At 37.8% G+C, this 22404-nt stretch overlaps 1 protein-coding gene across 6 annotated transcripts in view; it reads left to right on the top strand.

Annotated features, from left to right (window-relative positions):
• Positions 1-22404, top strand: part of NUF2 (NUF2 component of NDC80 kinetochore complex) — a 31797-nt gene that overhangs the window by 6200 nt on the left and 3193 nt on the right. For all 6 annotated transcript variants that reach the window (XM_087962473.1, XM_087962476.1, XM_087962477.1 and 3 more), the window contains exons 3-12: positions 312-386; positions 2607-2683; positions 4460-4521; positions 8142-8239; positions 10120-10193; positions 11697-11793; positions 14389-14451; positions 18293-18430; positions 19674-19814; positions 21789-21964. In XM_087962473.1, the coding sequence (XP_087818599.1) occupies positions 312-386; positions 2607-2683; positions 4460-4521; positions 8142-8239; positions 10120-10193; positions 11697-11793; positions 14389-14451; positions 18293-18430; positions 19674-19814; positions 21789-21964 (1001 nt within the window). The remainder of the gene's footprint in view (positions 1-311; positions 387-2606; positions 2684-4459; positions 4522-8141; positions 8240-10119; positions 10194-11696; positions 11794-14388; positions 14452-18292; positions 18431-19673; positions 19815-21788; positions 21965-22404) is intronic.

Below are 22404 nucleotides of genomic sequence, written 5' to 3'. Positions count from 1 at the left end.
CATATTCCAGTCTGTTAAAATCACTTTTGTGGAATTTTAAATTTACGCTTGCTGTAAAAGTTTAAGTTTGTTTTCATCTGCTGCACGATTAGACTTGAAGGTTTAGTAATATTTTTATTTGACCATAGGGTTAATTTTATAACGAGGAATGATGTCAAAATATGTAATAACATATTTTAAGTTCTTGACTTGAACTTTTCTTAAAGTTTTCAGAGTTCTCATTCTGGTGGTAAGCAAATTAAATAGGTTCTAAGTAAAATAAAATGCATATATTATTTGTTCATTTAATTAAATTGTACTTCTCTTTTTAGCCTGAAATATTGCGTATGATTTTCATGAGAGTTTTACAAAGTTTGTATGGGATCCGTGTGGAACATTTTTACACGGTAAGAATATAAGTCATGGAAAAAATGCATTGAAACTAGAATGAGGTGGAGCCTTAATAATTCCCCATATTGTTTTACTTTGCCTTTAAAGATTAACAGATTTATTGTATGTTTTATTGTCTTAAGACAGATAGTACACAAAGTCTTTGGTTTTTAAGTTACTACCATGATTTTTGTTTGTTGCAATAAATTACAGGTAGTCCTCAAGGTACAAACCTAATGGAGCCTGCCCATTAGGTTATTAAGTCAAAAAATTCATCAAATGAATCAGACCAATTGTACAAATTTTTAAAATCAAATTCATTAATTGAATCAAATGCCTTGTTAAATAAATGAAGACCTGCCTTATTTCCAGCCCACTGCCAATCAGCTGTTTCCACCTCCACCAGTCAGCTGTTTCTGGTACAGACTAAGGAAGAACTAAATTGCCTCCAAGCACTTCCATTTTCAGTTTACAAAAAAACCCCAACCTTTGCACAAGCAACAGCTGCCCAGAGGGGGGTGAGATGTTAATTTACAGAGTTCTCCATTGCAGTTGCTTTAAAAAACACCACCTGCCACTTAGCATAACAGTATCTAGCCAGCCACTCAGGAGGAGTTTTACAGAACTCTTGGCTTGCAATAGTAACAGAGATGGAAGGGACCTTGAGGTCATCTAGTCAAACCCACTGCTCCCACAGGAGTATTTCCAATAAATACTTGTCCAGTCTCTTCTTAAAAGCCTCCAGTGATGGGCCACCTACAACTTCTGGAGGCAATTTAGATTTAAAAATAACTCCTGATCGGCACAAACCTCTCCAAGCAAAATCCAAAAACCAATATAAATAGCTTGCAAATTTGGAAATCAGCAGTTTAGAGAAGAGATACAGCACACAACATTATAGACTGCTTTGTGTAGATGCTAACTAGCATTTCTACAAGCAATTTTAAAGCAAATGCAAACAAACTATCTTTGTACTTAAAACACAATACTGTAGTTTGCAAAGCACAATACTTTAAAAAAAGCAGAGCAGTTCCCAAAGTTCTTACAAACAGTAATGTTCTACACAGTAATAAAAAAATATTTTAAAATACTTACAGGAGCAATTTTAGCATTCTAGTTCTCAAGCCAGGCTTGAGGGGGGGGGGAATCGGGGCTGGGCTGGCTGCAAAGACATGGATCTTGTTTGGCCATTGACCAGGACAAAAAACCCCACAAAACCTGCTGGCTTCAGGAAATTTCCTCATAAGACCGAATGCGAGTTAAAAATGTCAGCCGTATAGCAGTGACTGCATGAAAGTCACATGGCTACAGAAACCTGTTTTTGATCGCAGTTTTGAATTTCTAACATAAGTACCCTTCCTGAATACATTTGTTCTGGTGAAAAGTCACTGAAGGAACCCTTATATCCAGGGGATTACCTGTAATGGCTGCTTTTCTGGCAATGAGTGGAGATGGGCAAAACATTAATTTGAGCAACTATGCTTCATATTCAGTCTTCTAAGTCAGAAGAGGGACAGCAAATAAAATAAAATATATATTGTATTTGGAAGCAGGGAATACAGTTTTGCCTGGCTTAGTTATCCAAGATAAATGTGGTTCCCTGTATCTTGTCTCTGCCTGCTTGTTCTTTTTAAGTAGTAAATGAGATAGAGCTAAAGCACTGCATTGGATTATTCAACATGAAATTGTTTCACATGCTGTGCTGGAGTAATGATAGCTTTATCTGGGTTTAAACATCACAGGAAGCCAAGGATTTCTTAAAGACGGTTTTAAACCCATTATTGTAATCTTTTACACATGGCACTAAACTGAAAACAAAGGGCATGAGTCATTAGTGATTGATATTATACAGGTGGTAGTAAATACATAATGGTACCAGGTATCTAGGTATGATATAAATGAAAAATCTAGACAATGTGGTGACATTTTTAATTCCTCTTGACTAGGTGAAGATTTGTGTCATAATTTACTAGAAATATTATCACACTCTAGTCCTACATCTTCTGAAGATGGATTATATCACTAGCTATGGCAGTTGGTTATTGTAAAATTATACTGTTCTAGAATTAAATGTATAGTACTTAGGCTTATTGTAGGTGTATACAGTCATGTGAAAATGTGGACTGTGATACACCACTATAGATATCTTGCTATACATGCATTTTATATTATCAGAGGAACTGAATGAAAAAATTACATATTTCATTAGTTACTCTTTATTGGTTATCTCCAATTAGATGCCAGTGACATTTGAAACAGCATATCCTCAGATTTTTGAAGGCTTTCTACCCATAGGAAACCTATTTGTTAATATGTAAGTATTCTGAAATCATGTCTTTGTGGCTAGTTTTGTTTGTATGAATTTGAATGTGGGAGTATGTTGCTCTGCAGTCTTTTCTTGGGGTAATAAATTTTCTGTAAATATCTAGAATTATTTTGTGTTCAGTGAAATTATGATATTATTTTTAGGGCTACATAGTGCTTAGGTTTTAAAGTAAAAATGTGGTCCAGAGCAGGGGTTGCCAACCTCTTGGACCTCAGGGACCACCAAACTCATAATTTTAAATCCCCGGGACCACTAACTGGTTCTGTGGGTGTGGCTTGGTCATGTTACTGGCTGGGCATGGCTTGTATGTAAATATTATAAATATTTATATAAATATTGAATTTTTATTAAAAAAAAGAGAAAATTTTACCCCAAAGCAGGCAAAGCAGGCAGGCAGATTGAGTTGATCACAGATTCACTTAAGAGATCTGTGTTTCTGCCATCGGCTATGTGAGTCTGTCACATAAAATTTGCTTGCAAACAAACTCATAACATTTGCTAGCAAGCAAGCTCATAAAATTAACTCACAACACACCATGTATGTAAATATTGAATTATTTTATAAAAAAGAGCAACTTTTACCCAAAATCAAGCAAAGCAGGCAGGCAGATTGAGTTGCTTACAGAATCACAGACTCACTTAAGAGATCTGTGTTTCTGCCATCAGCTATCTGAGTCTGTCACATAAAATTTGCTTGCAAGTGAACCCATAATATTTGCTAGTAAGCAAACTCAAAATTAACTCCAATACACCATGTATATAAATATTGAATTTTTTATAAATAAAAAGAAAAAGCAACGTTTACCCCAAAGCAGGCAAAGCAGGCAGGCAGATTGAGTTGCTCACAGAATCATTCAGAGATCTATCTTTCTGCCATTGGCTACCTGCACTGAATAATAGAAACTTCAATCCTAAGGGAGGTTGGGCTGTGCTTAAAAGCAGAGCCTAAGATCTAAAGATTAGCTGGAAAGCAAGAAATGCAACGATTTCCTGCTTTCTAGCTAATCTAAATCTGGCACAGCAGAACAGCTGATGGTTGGGGGGGAAAAAAAGGAAAACTAGCAACTTAGCAGGCAAGTTTGCCAGGTAAGGAGTGAGTGGGCGGGGAGAGAGGGCCCTGTGGGTGGCACGGCTTTGTGTACCTGCGCAGCCTGGATTAATTGCTTTGGGGTGCTCTGAGGGTGACATTTCTCTGCGGACCACCAAAATTTTCTAGCGGCCCACCAGTTGGCAACCACTGCTCCAGAGCATGTAACAGCACATCCCTGGTACTCCTTAAACAAAATGAATATTTCTGGAATCATGTGATTGCTTTAACTGTTCTGAAGTGCAGCACTGCCTTTATAATGTATGGTAATATAACTTGCTGACTCAAAGGATTCATTTTTGGTGCCGTACTGCTTTACAAAGGTAGCTTTGTTCAAGCAAACACCTTGGAGTTGATGGAAGACTTAAATATAATTAAATATATAATTTTGACATGTACTAGTAAATTGTCATGTAGTATTACAATGAAATTAACATATTTCTTCTAGACTTTCTGCTTTAATTTTTTTTAAAAAGAAGCTAACTAATTCAAAGGGAATATTAAAATAGTAGCACTCTGCAGCACTATTTGGTAAAATTTAAGACTCTGGTTATAGTTGTTTCCTTTATTATCTTCATATGTAATATAATACCAAAGAAACAATTACTGATGAATTATACTGGTGAAGTAAATAGTATAAGTAATCTAATTAAAGAATATGTAAAAAACTTTGACAGGGAGCGATTTTTCCCCATCTGTCGTGTCAATGACTTCCAGATTGCAGACATTATACATCCAAGTAAGCATTAATTTTTTTTTCTGGATTGTATATGCTTCATAGCTCAAATGGTCATATATTTTTATTTACCCAAAACTGGTTCACTAGATTTTATTTTATGTTTTTTATAGTTAAGTTTACATTTCAGTATTAATTTTCTCAAGAGCAATGGTTAATATAATAATATGGAAATTTATCAGGTTAGCATGTTGCCAAACTGCAGGCATGACTGCATGATCTGTCTGACTTATAGGACTGTAGCTTCTCCTATAATTGGAATTCTAATAATGTGGAAGAAGTTATGCTTCAATAAGAAGAAATAGTTCCAAATTTATTTTCATTTACTACATTTGTATTTTCTTCTTCGGTTCTACCTATTTAATCTTTGGAATAATTAAGAAGAAATATTGACCCATATGACTTCATAAACTTTATGATAAGGAATTTATTTTTATTTGTAGGATACTTTTCAATTCAAATAAACATGTTTCACATAAAAAAGTGAAGCATGTATATGGAAATATTAATAATAAAATTACTGATCGTTACACGGAGATACTAGTGGTTAAGGCACCAAGCTAGAAAGTGGGAGATCTTGAGTTCAAGTCCTGCCTTAGCCATGAAAGCCAGCTTTGGATGACTTTAGACCAGTCACTCTTTCTTAGCACAACCTACTTCACAGTGTTGTGGGGGGAAATAGGAAGGAATATTAGGTATGTTGGTTGTTTTGAGTTATTTGTAAGCATAATAAAGGCAGGTTACAAATAAATATAGAAAAATAAAATAGATATCTTTATAAATCTTTCCTAATTTAGATTGGAAGGAAATACATTCTCTAGCCTGCAAAAAAAAACCCCACCCATAATTTCTTCTTTATATCTCAATTCTGAACAGATTTGAAATCTATGAAACAAAACAGTTTAATAACAATGTTTTAAATTGCTCCCAGGAAGTAAATGTAGGAACATATATTTCAACCTAAACCACATGTTTTCCCAGACATCTTTATCAAATTGCAACCTAACTTCTATATTTTACATCAGTTGCAGCTTTTGGACATTTTTCCAAATGTAGTCCTGCACCTAACACATTGCAGTAGTCTAGAGCGAATGTGACTATGGCCCAAGCATAAGTTATTGTGGCACTATCTGCAACTGTACTCATCATCACAGCTGCCACCTAATAATGCCAGTCAAGTGCAAGAAGATATCCCAACTTGCAGACTTGTTTCTTCAGGGGGACCGTAACCACAGACAGAACAGACTGGAACATAAACCTAAATTTGTGTGCAAAAAACTTTTTAACTGTTTAACAGTTAACTGTTTAACAGTTGTTTCTGTTGTTGTAACTGTCCAGAACCTACAGAATTTGTAGATGCAGTTCTTTAATTAAATCTAGTACAAGAGTGTATTGATAAGGAAACAGTTTTACATCATCTAGTTCAGAGGTGTTAAACTCAATTTCATTGAGGGCCACATCAGGGTTGTGTTTGACCTCAAGGGGCTGGGGTGGGTGTGGTCATACTGGACATGACCAGGATGCGTGCCCCGCCCAGTCTCCCCTCCTATGTGGCACGATGGGTCCTCGTGGCTTGCCTTTCTAGCCTGCCTTCCCATGTGGTGCCTGCACCCCAACTGAGCAGCCCTGATCTGCCTGCTCACAGGTAAAACTGTGAGTTGTGCTAGACCCTCCCCCACCATCCCTGGACCTTACTGAGCCTCCCCACCATTCCCAGATCTTCCCACCCTCCCACTGTCTCCGGAGCTTGCTGAGCCCCCCGTCCCCAGGCTCGGCTGGCTGGCTTCCCCACCAGCGCGCCCCATCCTAGTGGCGGTGCTGGCTGGGGCTTAGCTAGCTGTCCCCCCCACTATCTCCCGGCTTGGCTGGCTGACTAAGCTGCCATGCGCTGCTTTCCCAGCTCTCCCTACCATGTGGCGGCTGCAGGGACCCAGCTGCCTCCCATAGCAGCACCATAGGCCTCTGCTGCCGCTTGCTTCCTTTCATTTTGTCCCCCAGGAGAAGCGAGCGGTGTTGCTCTGACTGGGAGGGTGGGTGAATGTCCCGGGGCTGCTCCACCCGCTGCTCTGGAGCTTGCTGGATCAATTCGTCCCAGACCAGGTGTGTATGTGAGAGAGAGAGAGTGTGGGGTGTGTGTGTGTGTGTGTGTGTGAGAGAGAGAGATCAAGAAAGAAAGTGGAAGGGAGAGAAAGAAAGAAAAAGAACAAGAAAGAAAGAAATAGAAAGGAAGGGGGAGAGTGGTGTGTGTGTGTGTGTGTGAGAGAGAGAGAGAGAGAGAGAGAGAAAGAAAGAAAGAAAGAAAAAGAGCCAGAAAGAGGAAGGGAGAGAAATAAAGAGGAAGAAAGAATGAGAAAGAAAAATATAGAAAGGAAGGGTGTAGTGTGTGTGTGTGAGAGACAAGAAAAGAAAGAGCAAGAAAGCAAGAAAAAGGAAGGGAGAGAAAGAAAAAAAATAGGAAGAAAGAAAAAGAAATAGGAAGGGGGGGAGAAAGAAAACTCTATGCTATTATTTTTAATTGTTCCATTATTTATCATATATTAATATTTTACACTGTCCCTACATCTAGAGTGATTTTACTGCCTTTCTTTTGCCCAGGGCTACCACATATTTTTCAGGGTTTACATACATTCAATGTCTATAGTCCAGAGCATAAATATACTTGTGTTTAACAGAGTTGAAAGGGACTTTGGAGGTCTTCTAGTCCAACCCCCTGCTCAGGCAGGAAAACAGAGGATGCCAAAATCTGAATAGAGGTCCTGGGAAAGGTGTCAGAATAACAGAATAGCACTTAGAAGGGACCTTGGGGGGAACCCTATACCATTTCAGAGAAATGGCTGTCCAGTCTTTTCTTAAAAACCTCCAGTGTTGGAGCACCCAGAACTTCTGGAGACAGGCAGTTCCACTGGTTAATTGTTCTCACTGTCTGGAAGTTTCTCCTTAGTTTTAGGTTGCTTCTCTCTGTTCATTTTCATTGGATTGCTATTTACTGTGAAAGAGTTGACAAACTGCTTCTAATTTGTATAAAATATTAGAACAGATATTAAATTTGTATAAAACTTTCAGAATTCTAGCTTCACCCATGTTCAATTTCAGAACTGGGAACTATTGTTTTTAGAAATGAATTCCAAAATAGATAGAATGAGATTCTTTGCTGTAAACAACTGGATGTTTTACAGTGGTTTGATAATGAATTAGATTCTTAATTATATAACAGCCATTCAAGCCATCTTCCCCTTTAAAAAGTATTAAGGTACTAAATTAGATATAAAAATGGAAATCTGGAATAGATTTGTAAATGCAAAGGTTTGAAGTTCAATTATATGTTTCATTATGAATACCAAAGAAGAGTGGCAGCATTATGCAGTACTTGCCTTTGTTTATATACACAAGACTTGCATTCAGATGTGATCAGCTCCCAATAAAATTCATCTGAAATCATTTAAAGTGCATTTCTGGTATACAGTTCAATAAACACTCAACCTTTTCATGGATTCCTAGTTGCCATATGTCATCTCTTCCTGGTTGGTTTGCTTTCAGACAGATAGGAGTTTAAATCTTATAATTCTTTCAAACAAATTATTAAACCATAAAATATTAAAATATTTAAACTATTTTTTTTGTAGAAGCAAACAGGACAGCTCGATTTTTGAGTGGTATTTTAAATTTTCTATTCTTCTGTGACTCACGGCGTGAAGTCTACTTGGAAATCCAGAGTGTACATGTAAGATTAATTTTCACTTTTTTCCCCTGTTAGATCTTTAATTTAATTCTGACAAATTGCATGTAGTATACTGTGGAAAGGTTCTTCTAGTTTCTTGCATCTTTTGTATAGTTAATTTCACATTTTTATCTTTCTAGCTGTTAATCAGTTACTCATCATGATTTTTTTTTGTACCACTTTAGTAAACAGCTTAGCTACCATTGTCTAAAATGCCATGAAATTACTTTTTCCTTCTAGTTTAATTTCTATCAGTTTTTTAGTTTGCCTTTTTACAAATTCAGCCAGTTCAACAAAAAGCTGAACATTAGAATTTGTCAAATTCTAAATAATATTAAACTTATGATCTTGAGCTATCCTTTAACTTGTTCTCAACCTTCCAGACAAATAAAAGTGCAAAAGAGTAAAAAAGCCCTATGTAGCTTTTTGATGAATGGATTCATAAATCTGCAAGAAAAAAGGCCAAGTAAAATCTGGATCCATACCTCTTTTTCTGAGCAGTAAAACTTACACTGCAAAGCTGCTGCTGTCTCACCTTGCCTGTAATATCACAGTTACGTTTTTTCTTAAGATTGAAAAATTGGAAAACTAGATCATTACCACTTGGTGTTCATTAATCATCTAGGTCAGTGATCCCCAACCTTTTTTATGCCGCGGCCCGGTACCGGCATCAGCTGGGCGCCGCCATCTTTTTTTGATGAAAAAGTGCTTCCGTGACCTCACCGGAAGCACTTTTTCATCAAAAAGATGGCGCCACGTGCTTCCGGTGAGCTCTCCTGGAAAGCTTTCGCGGTAGAAATGCCGCTTTCTACCCGGAAAAGCTCACGGAAGCACTTTTTCATCAAAAGATGGCGGCGCCCAGCAACCAGCGGCCCGGTAGGACTTGTTCCGCGGACCGGGACCGGTCCACGGACCGGTGGTTGGGGACCCCTGATCTAGGTATCAGATATGCAAGCAATGAAAATCCCACTTTTTAGAGCAAGGGTCTTCAAACTTGACAGCTTTAAGACTTGTGGACTTCAACTCCCAGAATTCTTGAGCTAACATGACTGTAGGAGGAATTCTGGGAGTTGAAGTCCACAAGTCTTAAAGCTGTTAAGTTTGAAGACCCCTGTAATTTAGAGGAATTATCCATATACTATTCAAAAGAGATAATCAATGAGATAAAAAGAGAACAAAAACACCAAAATATCTCATCATCCGGAATCAACACTCAGAGGAGCAGAGAACACTGAGATTAACATTTGATGTTCAAGAAACAAGCGATACCCCAAATTCAGGGACTGCCAAACAAGCTAATGGTAAACAGCCCAATAAAAGAATCACTAAGACCACTCCCAACAATACTGACAGGGCAAGCCATTAGAATATAAAACGAGAGCAAACCCCACTCTGCTGGCACAGATGATGTTAACTAGTTTGGGTAAAGAAATGTCTGTAAGAAAACAACCAAGCTCAAAGAACAAGGACCCCTCATTTCAATCCTGAGTACGAATATTCTTTAAAAGTTGAATCATTTTGCTGAAGGTCCTCCTATCCTCAGTTTTAAAGAACATTCATCTGATTATATTCTGACCTGCTGAAGAACAAGAAAAGTTTTTTGAGATGTGGATCTGCTGCTGTTGAGAAAGTGGCATTTCTCTCCTTTCCTCTCTAGTTTAATTAATCAGGGAGACATATCTTGCTTTCATGTATCTGTAGCCAATATTGTCAGTTCAAACTGACAAAACCTGGAGCTTTTTATAGCCTGATTTGTAGCAAATAGGCATAAATTTATTAAATAAGGATATACTCTGACCAGTATAATTTCACTTTTTATAGTCAGTTGCAATTTTTCTATAATATGTGGAATTGCATGTAATGTAAGTTGTTCTTTTTCAAAGAAAGCAGCAATGGAGAAAGAGCAACAACTTCAGGTGGCAATTCAGGATGCAACACGGAAGCTGGAAAAGATGGAGTAAGATAACTACCTGATAAGTTTCCCATTTTAAAATCATTAAGAATTAGTTCATAAGACTGAAGTACTTTCTATCTGACATAGAATTTTTAATATTTTGAAGACTGCACACCTGAATTCTGCTTTTCACATGGATTTGAATCAAAGATTTGCCATAGCATGTTGTTACAGGGAGCGTTGTAAATTGACTCTGGATATTCAGTACTTAAGACTGTTGAAAAATAGGTGCTGCTAGTGAGTTCCTTTGAAGTACTTCTCATAAGGAAATTTTAGGGACAGTCCTGTATGTTTGTTCTTTATTATTTCTTGTCATTTATGGGAGATCATATTTATCTGTAGTAAGTGTTATAATATGAAATTAAAGCCTGCATGACATGATGGGTCAGGACACTGTCAAAGGAAGGAAACAGTGATCATCTATGTTTTCTCAAATTTGGTTTATATCTTCCAAGGAGAAAGTAAGATTCCTTTTCCAGTTTTTCCATTACACATATATCTGCTCTTCTGCTCATGTCTCTTAGTGCAGGGGTCGGCTCTTTCAGCCCTCTGCTGCAGCTCCCTGTCAGTTGATCCCACCATTGACTAGCTCCTCCCCTCCCAGTCACTCCTCGCCTGGCCTGAGAAGGTAAGGCCAACGGTGGGGGATGGACACTTGCTCCAAATTCCAGAATGGGAACTTGCCTTTGTGCGGCAACAGCATTCTGCCTTTGTCATGGTACATTTGTGCTCAAGGCAGCCCTTGCCTCCCGCTGCTTCAGGCTAGGAGTAACGCCCACCCAGGTTTTGTGGCTCCCGGTGTTTTCTGTGGAAAGCAGGTCCAAATGGCTCTTTGACTGTTTAAGGTTGCCAACTCCTGTCTTAGTGGATCGGGGGAAAAAGAAGAGCTTATTTGAATGTGCGTGTGTGTGTGTAAGAGAGAGAGAGAGGGTAGTGGTGGTTTCCCAATGGAAAGCATGGTTGAAATATTTTGGGAAGGACACATTCTCACAATGGCTTATTGGAACCAAATTGGTTCAGTTTCTATAATACAGCCTCAAAATTACGGGGATTTGATTTCAGTTAAAAAAGAAATGGATTGTACTTTTCTTGGACCAATTTTCTGGAGCTACAGTCACTATTTTAGGTGCAAATAATTATTGAGTTCCTCGTCTAGATGTGGCTTGGGTTAATAAGGGGCAATAGGTTTCTTTGTGTCCGTCATATTGGTTTATCTCCCCTGCTATTTTCATGCAAGATCTTTAAAAGTCATCTTCTCCAAATTAAGATTTTTAAAATCTTGTATATTAAATTGAAATTGTCTAAGCAAATATCTATAGAAAGATGTTTTATATACATATCTAAAATTTTACATTACATATATTATTGCAGAACGTAAGATTGCCAAGTAGCTTCATCAAAAATAAGCAGCTTTTTAAATAGTGAAACAATATGTACTTTCTGTATGTTAAATTTATATGTGAAATTCATTTTTCTCTAAACTGAGCACTATTTCTATATACTTAGTATTGTTCCTGCAGACCAAGAAGTAGAGTTCAAGGAGCTGTCTCAAGAAATTCAAGAACTACAGCATAAACTCAACCAAGAATATTGGCAGAAAACAGTATGTATTCTTACTAGAGTTCATGTGATATCCACAAGCTATGCTGTGTAGCTGTCCGTTACATAACAGCTTAAAAGAACTTGTAGTAAAACATATACAGGTAGACCCTGACTTATAACAAGTTGCTTAGTGACTATTGGAAATGATGATGGACCTACCAGGGACTACTTTGGACCCAGATTTGAAATTGCAATGATTGCAACCCCTTCTCCCTGACTGCATTCATAGTGATTTGCAGCATTTTATGGTCATGTAATTGCATTTTACAATTGTCAAAATCTGGCATTTACTTCCGGTTTTCAACAAAACTGTGCCCCTAGTGAACCATTGGTTTACTTAGTGACTTGGGTGTTTGCTTAATGACTGCTGCAAAAAAACTGGTGAAATTTTGTTGGTCATATGACCGACCCATTTTATGACCATGATGGGCAGGCTTCATCACGGTCATGATCACCTCTACTGTCACTTGCTACATTTTTAGAATATTACATTAATGGTTTAGGATTTAGAAAATATCCACTGATTTGTTGCAATTGTATGTTCCCATTCTCATAATTATACCGAACAGGGTATTTTGTACCAGAGATGTGTGACTTACAGTGAATAACAATAAATAACACTGAGGTTATTTCTTCCCTATTTTCTAGTAAAGCTATTATAAACTGCTTCTGAGGAGCTGAATTGGATCGGCTATTCTCCTTTGTATGGCTCATGTGCTCATAATAGCTGGGTTAATGTCTCATTGTAAAATAAGATTCTTAGCTTTGGTTTGTTGAATAAAGTATAGTTGGCTGGATTCACATATAGGTTACTTTATAAACCATTTAGCTAATTGTGATATGTGAAACCTGATCTTAATCTTACTAGAAATACTTTATACTTTGGAAGAAAAAATGCCTTATTAAAACTGAAGGTATTCTAAGATGAAAAATAGAAGACACTCTTTCAACATATGAAAATATATAGATCCTTTTCAGTTGGGATTCATTAATGGGAGAAATACAGAATTATTTGCTCTGGTAGATGACCTTCATGAGAGCTAGAAGTGGGGAGTCTCTTCGTCTTGGTAGAGCTATTAGCAGCTTTTGATAACAATGAGCATGCTGTAATTCTAGTTCACATTCAGGAGTTGGGAGTGAGGTTTATCTTTTATTTCAGTGAATTGCCCATATGATTATTATGATGGAGTCTTCGGGTGTGTGTCCCAAAAGTGCTTTTTTCAAGAGGAAACTGGACTTTCTGGTTTTCCTTTGAAGATGTTTCGCTTTTTATCCAAGAAGGCTCCTGTAGTTTTTCTTTTTTTTTTTGAGATTTGCTGAAGGCCCAATTGGGATAGTCACATGTTCTGAGGGGCTTCCTTGATGTGTTTACGTTCTTTTTCTTCATGTTCATTTTCTTTTTGATGTGTTTATGTTCTTTTTGGGCCTTCATCAGATCTCAAAAAAGACCCTACAGGATCTCTGCTGTAACAGACAATGACAAGGACAATAAACGAAGCAACATTGTCATTCTGTACATTGCAGGCATATGGGAAAAACTCAAGAGGATCTTATGTGCATAACATGTGCACACTTCAAACCCAAGGATACAGTAAGGCAGAAACATGTTCACCCCAAGGATAAAACACCCAGACAGAAACTGAGGAACGTGCTATATGTAGTACAGTGCAGTGAGCCATGTACAGATCTGTACATTTGGAAAATGAAACAACCACTTTATAAATGCATGGCACAACATTGGAGAACAAACACATCAGGACTAGATATGGCAGTCCATCTGCATTTAAAAGACACAGGCCACTCTTTTGAAGACAAAAAAGTCCATATTTTGGACAGACCGCTGGTTTGAAAGGGGTTAAAGAGGCCATCTGTGTCAAAATTGAACAGACCGACAGAGGGGGAGGCATATGGCATCATCTATCTCCAATTTGCAACAGTCCTTTCAACAGGTCCAAGAAGGCTCCACACCAATTTGTACCACTCAGGTAACCCTGATGACACAGCTTTACCTGTACTAGGGTGCCATGGCCACAATAACTCCTGTCCTATCACAACCTGATGGGATTCCTTCAATGTGCTTTTGGGTGGGGCTGCCTTTGGATATCACATGGAAGGTAAGCGGCTGCAAAATATGGTGGCAAGGCTGGAACAGCCTTGATAATGAAGAATTAAAACTACTAAAATGGTGGATTGGTTGCCAGTAAGCATCTAAGCCTCATTTAATATAGTGGTAATTATCTTTAAAGCTGTATATGGTGTAACACTGTGACATACTACACAACACTTCGGGAGGATTGAAATCCATTTGAGTCATCTAGATTTCCCATGCCCATGGCAGCCACATTTTCTGAAACTCTTCCCACACCATACCTTGTTAATGTTCAGTAAGCAAGCCAAGCCTATATTGTTTTAGCAACCTTTTGGCCCCTAGATCCTTAGTGGGCCTGTTTATCCTTTATATTTAAGGTTTGGCTTTTATAATACAATACTTTTACTTTGTGTATTGCTATTTGTCACTTAAAAGTCTTCTGGGATTGGGACAGATTACTGTATAAGCATTGCAAATGTTCTTAATTGTCATGCAATTTTTTTGTAGAATGTTTTACAAGAAGTGATCCACCAAAAAAGAATGGAAATTGCAGAAAAAAATCAAAATTTAGTAAGTAGCATTTAAGCAAAGATCAATAAATTTAAGAATCAAATTTCAAAAACTGGTAAGAGTATATGCTTATCCATAATAGTTTACATACTGTATAATGTGAGATTCTTTGAAAAATATTTCAAAGTTGTTATATTTTAGAATCATAGGGCTGGAAGGATCTTGGAGGTCTTCAACCCCCTGCCTATGGCAGGAGACCTTACATCATACCATATAAATGGTTGTCCAATCGTTTCTTGAAGACCTCCAGGGATGATGCACCCACAATTCTGGGAGGCAAATTGTTCCATTAGTTAATTGTTCTCACTATTTAGAAATTTCTCCTTAGTTCCAGTTTGGATCTCTAATGATCTTACACCCATTGCTTCTTGTCCTACCCTTGGGTGATTTGGAGAATAAGTCAACCCCTCTTTTTTGTGACAGCCCCTCAAGCACTGGAAGACAGCTATCATGTCATCCCTAGTCCTTCTCTTCGATAGGCTAGGCATACCTTAGTCCCTTAACCATTCATCGTACGATTTAGCCTCCAAAGTCTTTATCATCTGTGTTGTTGTTCTCTGCACTAGAGTCTGTTGAGGTATTCATAATTACAGCATTCTCTTAAAGATACAACAGTATTAAATGACTGTCTTGGTTTATATATTGCCAACCCAACTGTTAGGTGACTATCGTTCCTAACAGTCTCAGCATCTTTTTTGTTTCATGATGACCAGGACTCGATGCAGTATTCCAAGTGTGGCTTCACTACTGCTGTACAGAGCAGTACTATCACTTTTTGTGATCTTGATGCTACCCTTCTATTGATGCAGCCCAGGACTGCAGTGGCTTTTTTGGTTGCTGCTGGCTCATACTTAAGTGATGGTCCACAAGGACACCTAGATCCCTCTCATAGTTACTACTGTTGAGCCAGGTACAGCCTATTTTTATGCTTATGCATTTGATTTTGGATGCAGGACCTTACTTTCCCCCCACTGAACTGCATCTTGTTAGCCAGGGCCCAGTGCTCAAGTCTGTCAAATTTTATTCAAGAATAACAGAGTTGGAAGGGACTTTGGAGGTCATCTAGTCCAACCCCCTGCTTATATTAGCTTCTACATAGGATTGAACTCACAGTCTCCACTTCATGCTTGTATCACTTTTGAAGTGAGATTTTTTTCCATTAGGGATGTGCAAGCCCCTTCTGTATGAGTTCAGGCATCCCCTGCCCAGATCAAGGTGTGTTTTATTTTTAAATAATTTTAAATGCATTTTTTGTCAGGTTCCAGGCCCAGAGTCACTGTTGTAACAGGTATTTTAGGGTGGGAGGGAAGGAAAGCTAACCATATAGAGATGGGAAGAAGGAGAGAAAAAACAGGTATGTTATACCAGCATTGTCCTATTTGTCCCTTAAGTCACCTTTGGTTTTTCTTTATCAAAACCCATTTCCACCCATTTTGCTTAAGTGTCACTGTGCTCTCTAGAATGGTTCAGGTAAGCTTCAAGGCACAATATATTTGCATAGTACATCAAGCAAAACATGTTTTTCCTTGGTTTTTGAAGATTGGAACCGCATCATTCATTCATTCATACATCAGAAACCAGCACTTTGAATTCAAAGACAAAAAGCTAGTTGAAAACATGTAAGGGTGTGCAAGTAATACCAGTTTGCAACTTTTTGAAACAGCCTAGTCTTTTATCTTTTACATGCAGTTGCTTTACATTCTTGGGAAGATATGCATTTGGTTTAAGAATTTGCAGATATGTACTAACATACATCCCTGTATAATCTGACATACCCCCTTTGAAGTGAAATTTAATCTTCTGGCAAATAATCCATCCCTCTGTATAATGAATGCTCAGTTCAGAAATGCTGTATGGACAGAGATAGACCAATTTCTTTTCCATCTATTCTTTTTTGTTCTAATCTGTCTGCCATCAATTTAAATCAATTTACAATCCTAAACCAAACACAAGAAAAACACCTGCAATACAATGTTCATAGAAAAGGATTTTAAATTGTGAGAAAATCTGTGGTCATTTATATCACAGGTTAATTTGATCTGATTTGTTCTAATGTAGGCACTTTTTCTCTTTGTGATAGAAATGAGGGATGTTATGTATACTATACTATAGTATTGCTGTGAATCATGAATAGCATCTTCTATAGCTCTACATCAGGTAGGGAAATAGAGTACTTTTTCAACACAAGCTACATTGCATTAAAAATGGCATAATACATGAGGCCTACCAGTATCATCTAGTTTTGGCCTACAATTTTCAACAAAAATCCTATATGGTATTGATCAGAAATGAAATCGGCTCTGAATGTAAAATGATACTTTCCTCCCCATCTTGAAGATGAATAAGAAACAAGGTTATTCTGAATGCTGCCTGGTTTCCCTGTCTTGTGAGTTAGAGTTACCAAATTGCATTTCATCCCCCCCACCCATATTAACAAAGAAGTGCAGGGCAAGGACATTTGACAGGAGATAACAGGGAGGGTAAGGGTCAGCACATTTGTCCTGACCTTGATGGTAACAGTTTCATCCCTCTCCTGTTTCCCAGGAGACTACTGTTGCAAATACTCCCACTTTACATTTATTCTGAACTTACTGTTTTTTTTTAATAAAGCAGTATCCATTACTGTCTGTTCTATAGTACACCAGTTTGGTGTAATGGTTAAGGTACTGGGCTTGAAACCTGGAAACTGAGTTCTTGTCCCACCATATGCATGCTTTTGTCAGTCCAGAATCCAGAACAGTTTTGGAAGTTCTAGATATTGCAACAGCAGAATTTTGCAGCTTCAAAATTCTCAGGAATCACTAGGTGATGGCAAAAACATAACAAAATACCCTGACTCTTTGGTGCCATCTAATGATCACGGGAGAGGAATCATGTTCTTTCAAAATCTACCTCAATATTGAAAGAAATGGGTTGCTTTTCCTTTTCAGCAGCCTGATGCTGGGTGGCTGCCAAAAAAGCTATTTGCATTCTATCAGACTGATTAACTGACCCTGGGAACCACATTCATTCAAAATGTAAATTAAATTTATCATAATTACTCTTTAGTATACATAATAGAAAAAGTAATCATAAACAGAATCAAACTCATACTCTTTCATCAAACAACAAGTCTTCCTTTAACCCTTGAAGACAGAAAACCCGTGGCAAACACATCAAACGATTACAGACAAAATATACCATTGACAGCATCATCATCATAGAATATAGCAACTGTCCTTACAGGTTACCTAATCCAATTCTTTCTGTTCAAATTCACTACTAGCATCAGTAATACATGGGCATCCGACCTATTTATAAACACATGTTCAATAAACTGCACAAGAGCATAAACGGTTCATGCATGTAAAACTTGGAGGCCAACCTCAGTATAATCTTTTATGCATTTGGGAATGTGTGCTGCAATCTCCAAGTCCCTTAACAAAAAGAGACAAGGAACTGCAATAATTCAGTGTAAAAGGATAAATAAATATCTGGTTTTGGCAACAACACTCTCCAGCCTCTAAATCTGTAGAGAAAATATTGACAAAATATTTAAGTACAAAAACAGTGCAATGCAATGAAAATGCAATCTTAAATCCAGTCAAATGGAGAACTTTATATTTAAGAATGCCTTGCTATCTTTTTTATGCATGCTTTTTGTGTATTTCCTATAGGGAAATTAACAGTCCTGCAATTTATTCATATTAAAAGAAATGACTATGTGTTGGGCTCTTAATCCTTCTCTGCAAAATGTATACACAAACACTGACAATTTAGCTGCTTAAGATTTATTTGATAATCAAATGATTCTAAACTACTGAAAGCATTAGGATTAAAAAAAATTTTTCTCAATAAACAGAACGATCTGAAAATGGCAGTCTGTTATCTAAAACAAGAACAAGAGCAACTGAAGTCCAGGATTACAGAGTCTCCAGAGACACTCACTAATATCAGGGAACGGATGAAGCAGACACAGCAGAAGATTAAAAAAGACAAGGTGAATCTTAATAAGGGCATTTTCTGTTTTCTTTTATAATTTATCATAGCAGTTACAATTTATAACAAAATAAGTATTTGTCAGATTTGCCTCCCATAGCTTCAGCTTCTATGGATTCCTAAAATTAAGTTAAATTCATAAGAATATACATTTTTCAAAATTAATTCAGTTGATTGTATGTTACATATTTGTTGCAATAATGAAAGTCAGTGGAAAGGTATCATTAGTGCAAAATTTGACCACTGTCTCAACTTTCTTCTAGCTTTTTTATGTCTACAGAAATATTTAAATGCATGTCCTCACAGTCTCTTCAGGAGTAGTAATGTTCCCAAATTTGGTTCCCAAATTATTTAGCTCTTCATCATTTCAACCAATTTATTTCCAGCTCAGATAACTCAATTGAAGGAACTGTTGTGAAGACAGGTTTGCAGCAGTAAATTTGCCACAGGCATTACACAGCAGTCTGCTCTCTGTTGCCAAGATCTCTTACGTCCTGTCTCCTAGGCTCTTTTTTTTTTTTTTTTGCTTGAGCAAAGTGCTCAAGCACCAGAATGCCACACTACTGCTTCACCACATTTTAAAAATTGAGCAACTGTGTAATTTTGCTCCCCTTTCCAGTGAATGGTTGAGATTTCTTGTTTTTAATCTCTCTAGTATTTGTGGAGCATAATAAAAGTTTACCGTTCTTGTGATATAAAGAGTAAAAAGACAAGCAGGTATATCGATACATACATATTTCTTTTTGCTCAGAAATACACTTATGTCCTTGCCTTCATCAATTGTTAGTTTCATCTTGATGGGCACCAATAGAGCCTAATATAGTGCCAACTTGTTTGCCCACTATTGATCAGCAAATTTGCAGCTGAGAAAAATAATGGCCTGCCCTGGAGACAGACGTGTATCTTGTGCAGCACAGAAATGTTAATGAACCTCTAGAGAAAAACACAGGAAAAATATTTTTTCCCCTTGATATTTATCCTAATTATAAAATATCAATGATTGAGATATGAAATGTTATTTGGATCTGAAAATTCATTATATCAAAAATAAGATAACCTGTAACATGGTAGAAAACTTTAAATGACAAAATAAAAGATAGAAGAAAGGAATTGCTGACAGTTATAGTACTTTGGATTTGGAACACAAGACTGATTAGACAGTTTCATGTGGCTACATGCATATTAGGAATGTTGCAGCTCCACCTATACCAATCTCCTTAATTCCTATTTCTTTTATTATAAAGCAAGAAGTAATTGAGAAGTATGAATCTTATAGAGACTTGGTAGAGATGTTTCCATCGTGTCAACAGGAGGTCCAATTTTATAGAAAGAAAATGCAAACACAAGGAGCAAATATGGATAAGCTATCAAATATATTGGCCCAGGTTTGTGCTATTCAACTATATCTATCAAGCTTGTTGATAAAATATTTTGAGGTACTCATTCTTAGTAGAATATAGTCTGAAATAGTGGATTCAGCACAGCGTTAGAGGGCTCATAAATGAAATAGGACTTTTTTTTTTGCTTCCTTGTTTTAAAGTAAGCGTGTACATGAACACACACACATACACACACACACATGTATATTTGCTGAAGTTTACCAAGTTCCTCTTCAAATTAGAGGGAGGTAATGGAAACCCATTTTTCTCAATTTATATTAAATCTGAACTGGGGGAAAAACTTATAGCCCTGCGGGAAATGGATTGGAAGGCAAAATCATACTTAAGTTACATTGAGGCAAAGTAAGATTTTGCCTGAAACCCCCAGTTTTACTAGCAGCAACTCATCCAGACAAACTCTTAGCAAAGTAATATAGGTAGTCCTTGAGTTATGAATATAATGGAACCTGCCCATTTCATTTGTAACCTGAGGATTTGTGAGAGTGAATCTCGTACTTTGAATGTGATCACTCCCTCCTTTCGCCCAAGCATTCACTAATCGAATGCGAGGGTAGTTAAGTGCACATGAGGTATCTTGGGGTGGGGCTAGTGATCAAACAGGCCATCTACTTCAGACAACCCAAGGCCTCCCCCAACCCACAGATACCTTATCTCCCTCCCATGGGGTCCCCACAATTGCTTCCACCCCCATCCTGCCGCGCCAGGTAACTTTATGAAGAGATGTCTCCTCTCCACCCTGTTTCTTTGCCTGCTTCCTTATTTCTCATCAGCAACGGGCTTGATGAGGACTTTTTTGTCACTGGAGGCCTTGTCATGTGGATTGCCAGCATGAAAAGAGGCCCGGAAGTCTGCGCTTGGCCTTCTGGGCCTCCTTTTTTGTCACTGGAGACCTCATCAAGTGGATCGCCAGCGAGAAAGGAGACCTGAAGGGCTGCACGTGGCCTTCGGGGCCTCCAGCAATCCACGTCGCCAAAGCACTTGAGGATTACGTCTCTTTAGGCTTCAGCAGCCCTTTTCAAAAAGCCCTTGCCAGTAGGAACAGCATCAGAGGGGGACACCCTCTCCTCCCAAGCTCCGCTGGTGCTAACAAAAGCTTTTTGAAAAGAGCTACCAAAGCCTACAAGAACGCAATCTCCTGCAGGCTTTGGCAAGGAAACAGCAAACAGAGGGAAGGCCTTTAGGACCACCTTCCCTCCGTTTGCAAATGTCCAGGCCTCAATTCCAAGAGAATAGAGGCCTAAAGTGCGAGATCACACAAGATCAGCAGCACAAGCTCTCGTGCTTCTTATCTCGCATGATCTCCCGGTACGTTAGGCTTCTGTTCTCTGTGAATGCAGCAAAGCTTGAAACAATGAAGCAGGCAAAGAAAGCGCAACAGAGATCTTAGCAAGATAAATAAATCTCCACAGGCAAAATGTCTGTGAAGTCTCAGTGGGGGGTGGGGGGAATAGGCAGGGGAAATGTTGCAGAGCAATATTCATAATTATGAGATTTCATAATTTCAGGGATTGTTTGTAAACGCTATGGGGCGCTAATTGCATAACTTCAAACATTTGCAATGGGAACACTTGTAACCTGGGGATTACCTGTAGATTGTTCTTCCGCAATGCATGAGGTTTCATATTGCATCAATAGCTCATTTACCAATCTGTTATGAGCAGAATAGCACATTCCTTTAAGAACCCATAATAGAACAACTCTAAAAAACATTTGAAAAGCAGTCTTTGTAACCTTGGGGAAACAATAGTGAATATCTATATATACTCTAATTGTTTTCTTTTTGCAAGAATATTATGTAAATATTACACCTCTTTCAAAAGTTTTTTCCCAAAATAAATTGGCTTACTAAATGTGGATTGCTCAGATGTTGCATTTGTTTAACTCTATAGCATTTGAAGTAGTATTTTCACTAATTAATGACATGTCTGCTACTTGCATTCTAAAACACTTGTTTTTCAGATCAGAATGTTGGAGGACCAGATTGAGAATAGCAAAAGTGGACTGAAGAATGCTAAGACAGAGGAAATGTCATTGAAGAGATTAGTCACAGTTAAACGTGAAAAACTTGCTGCTGTTGAAATTAAACTTAAAAAGATATATGAGAATACTGAACTACAGAAACAGGCGATAACTGAGTATGAATACTGGCATTTAGATCATTGTTTAATTCTGCTTATTCTGCCAACACCTTTGATACAATTCAAAATTAGCAATTTGAAGAAAACACTGGGAAGAAATACCCATCTGGTTCAGTTCCAAGCTGGGAGAAAGATACTGAAAACATGGAGGTTGATTGAAAAGAAGGCTTATTGATGAAGCAAAACCACATGGGTTTGTGGTTCTGACAAAAGAGTTGAGAGTGGGTGGTTTTTATACCTTCTTTGGGCTTCGCACTTGAGCTTCTTGTTCTTGTGCAAGAACATATATTCTATTGGCTGTTGTCAGATTCCTATGGGGTCATAGCTGTCTAGGCAAAAGAGGAAATGCAAATCCTAGGTGTTTGAGCTCCAGGTTTGGTTGAAGTTTGGACTGCTCTGAGATGGTGCAATGAAGGGGCTTGTGTTCTGAAAGGGTG

Source organism: Notechis scutatus, chromosome 3, assembly GCF_049901735.1.
Source record: "Notechis scutatus isolate UNSWTSFEM ecotype Mainland chromosome 3, rNotScu1.2, whole genome shotgun sequence".
Taxonomy (NCBI): domain Eukaryota; kingdom Metazoa; phylum Chordata; class Lepidosauria; order Squamata; family Elapidae; genus Notechis; species Notechis scutatus.
The sequence above is the reverse complement of the archived record's forward strand: the minus strand, read 5'-3'. Positions and strand labels throughout refer to the sequence as shown.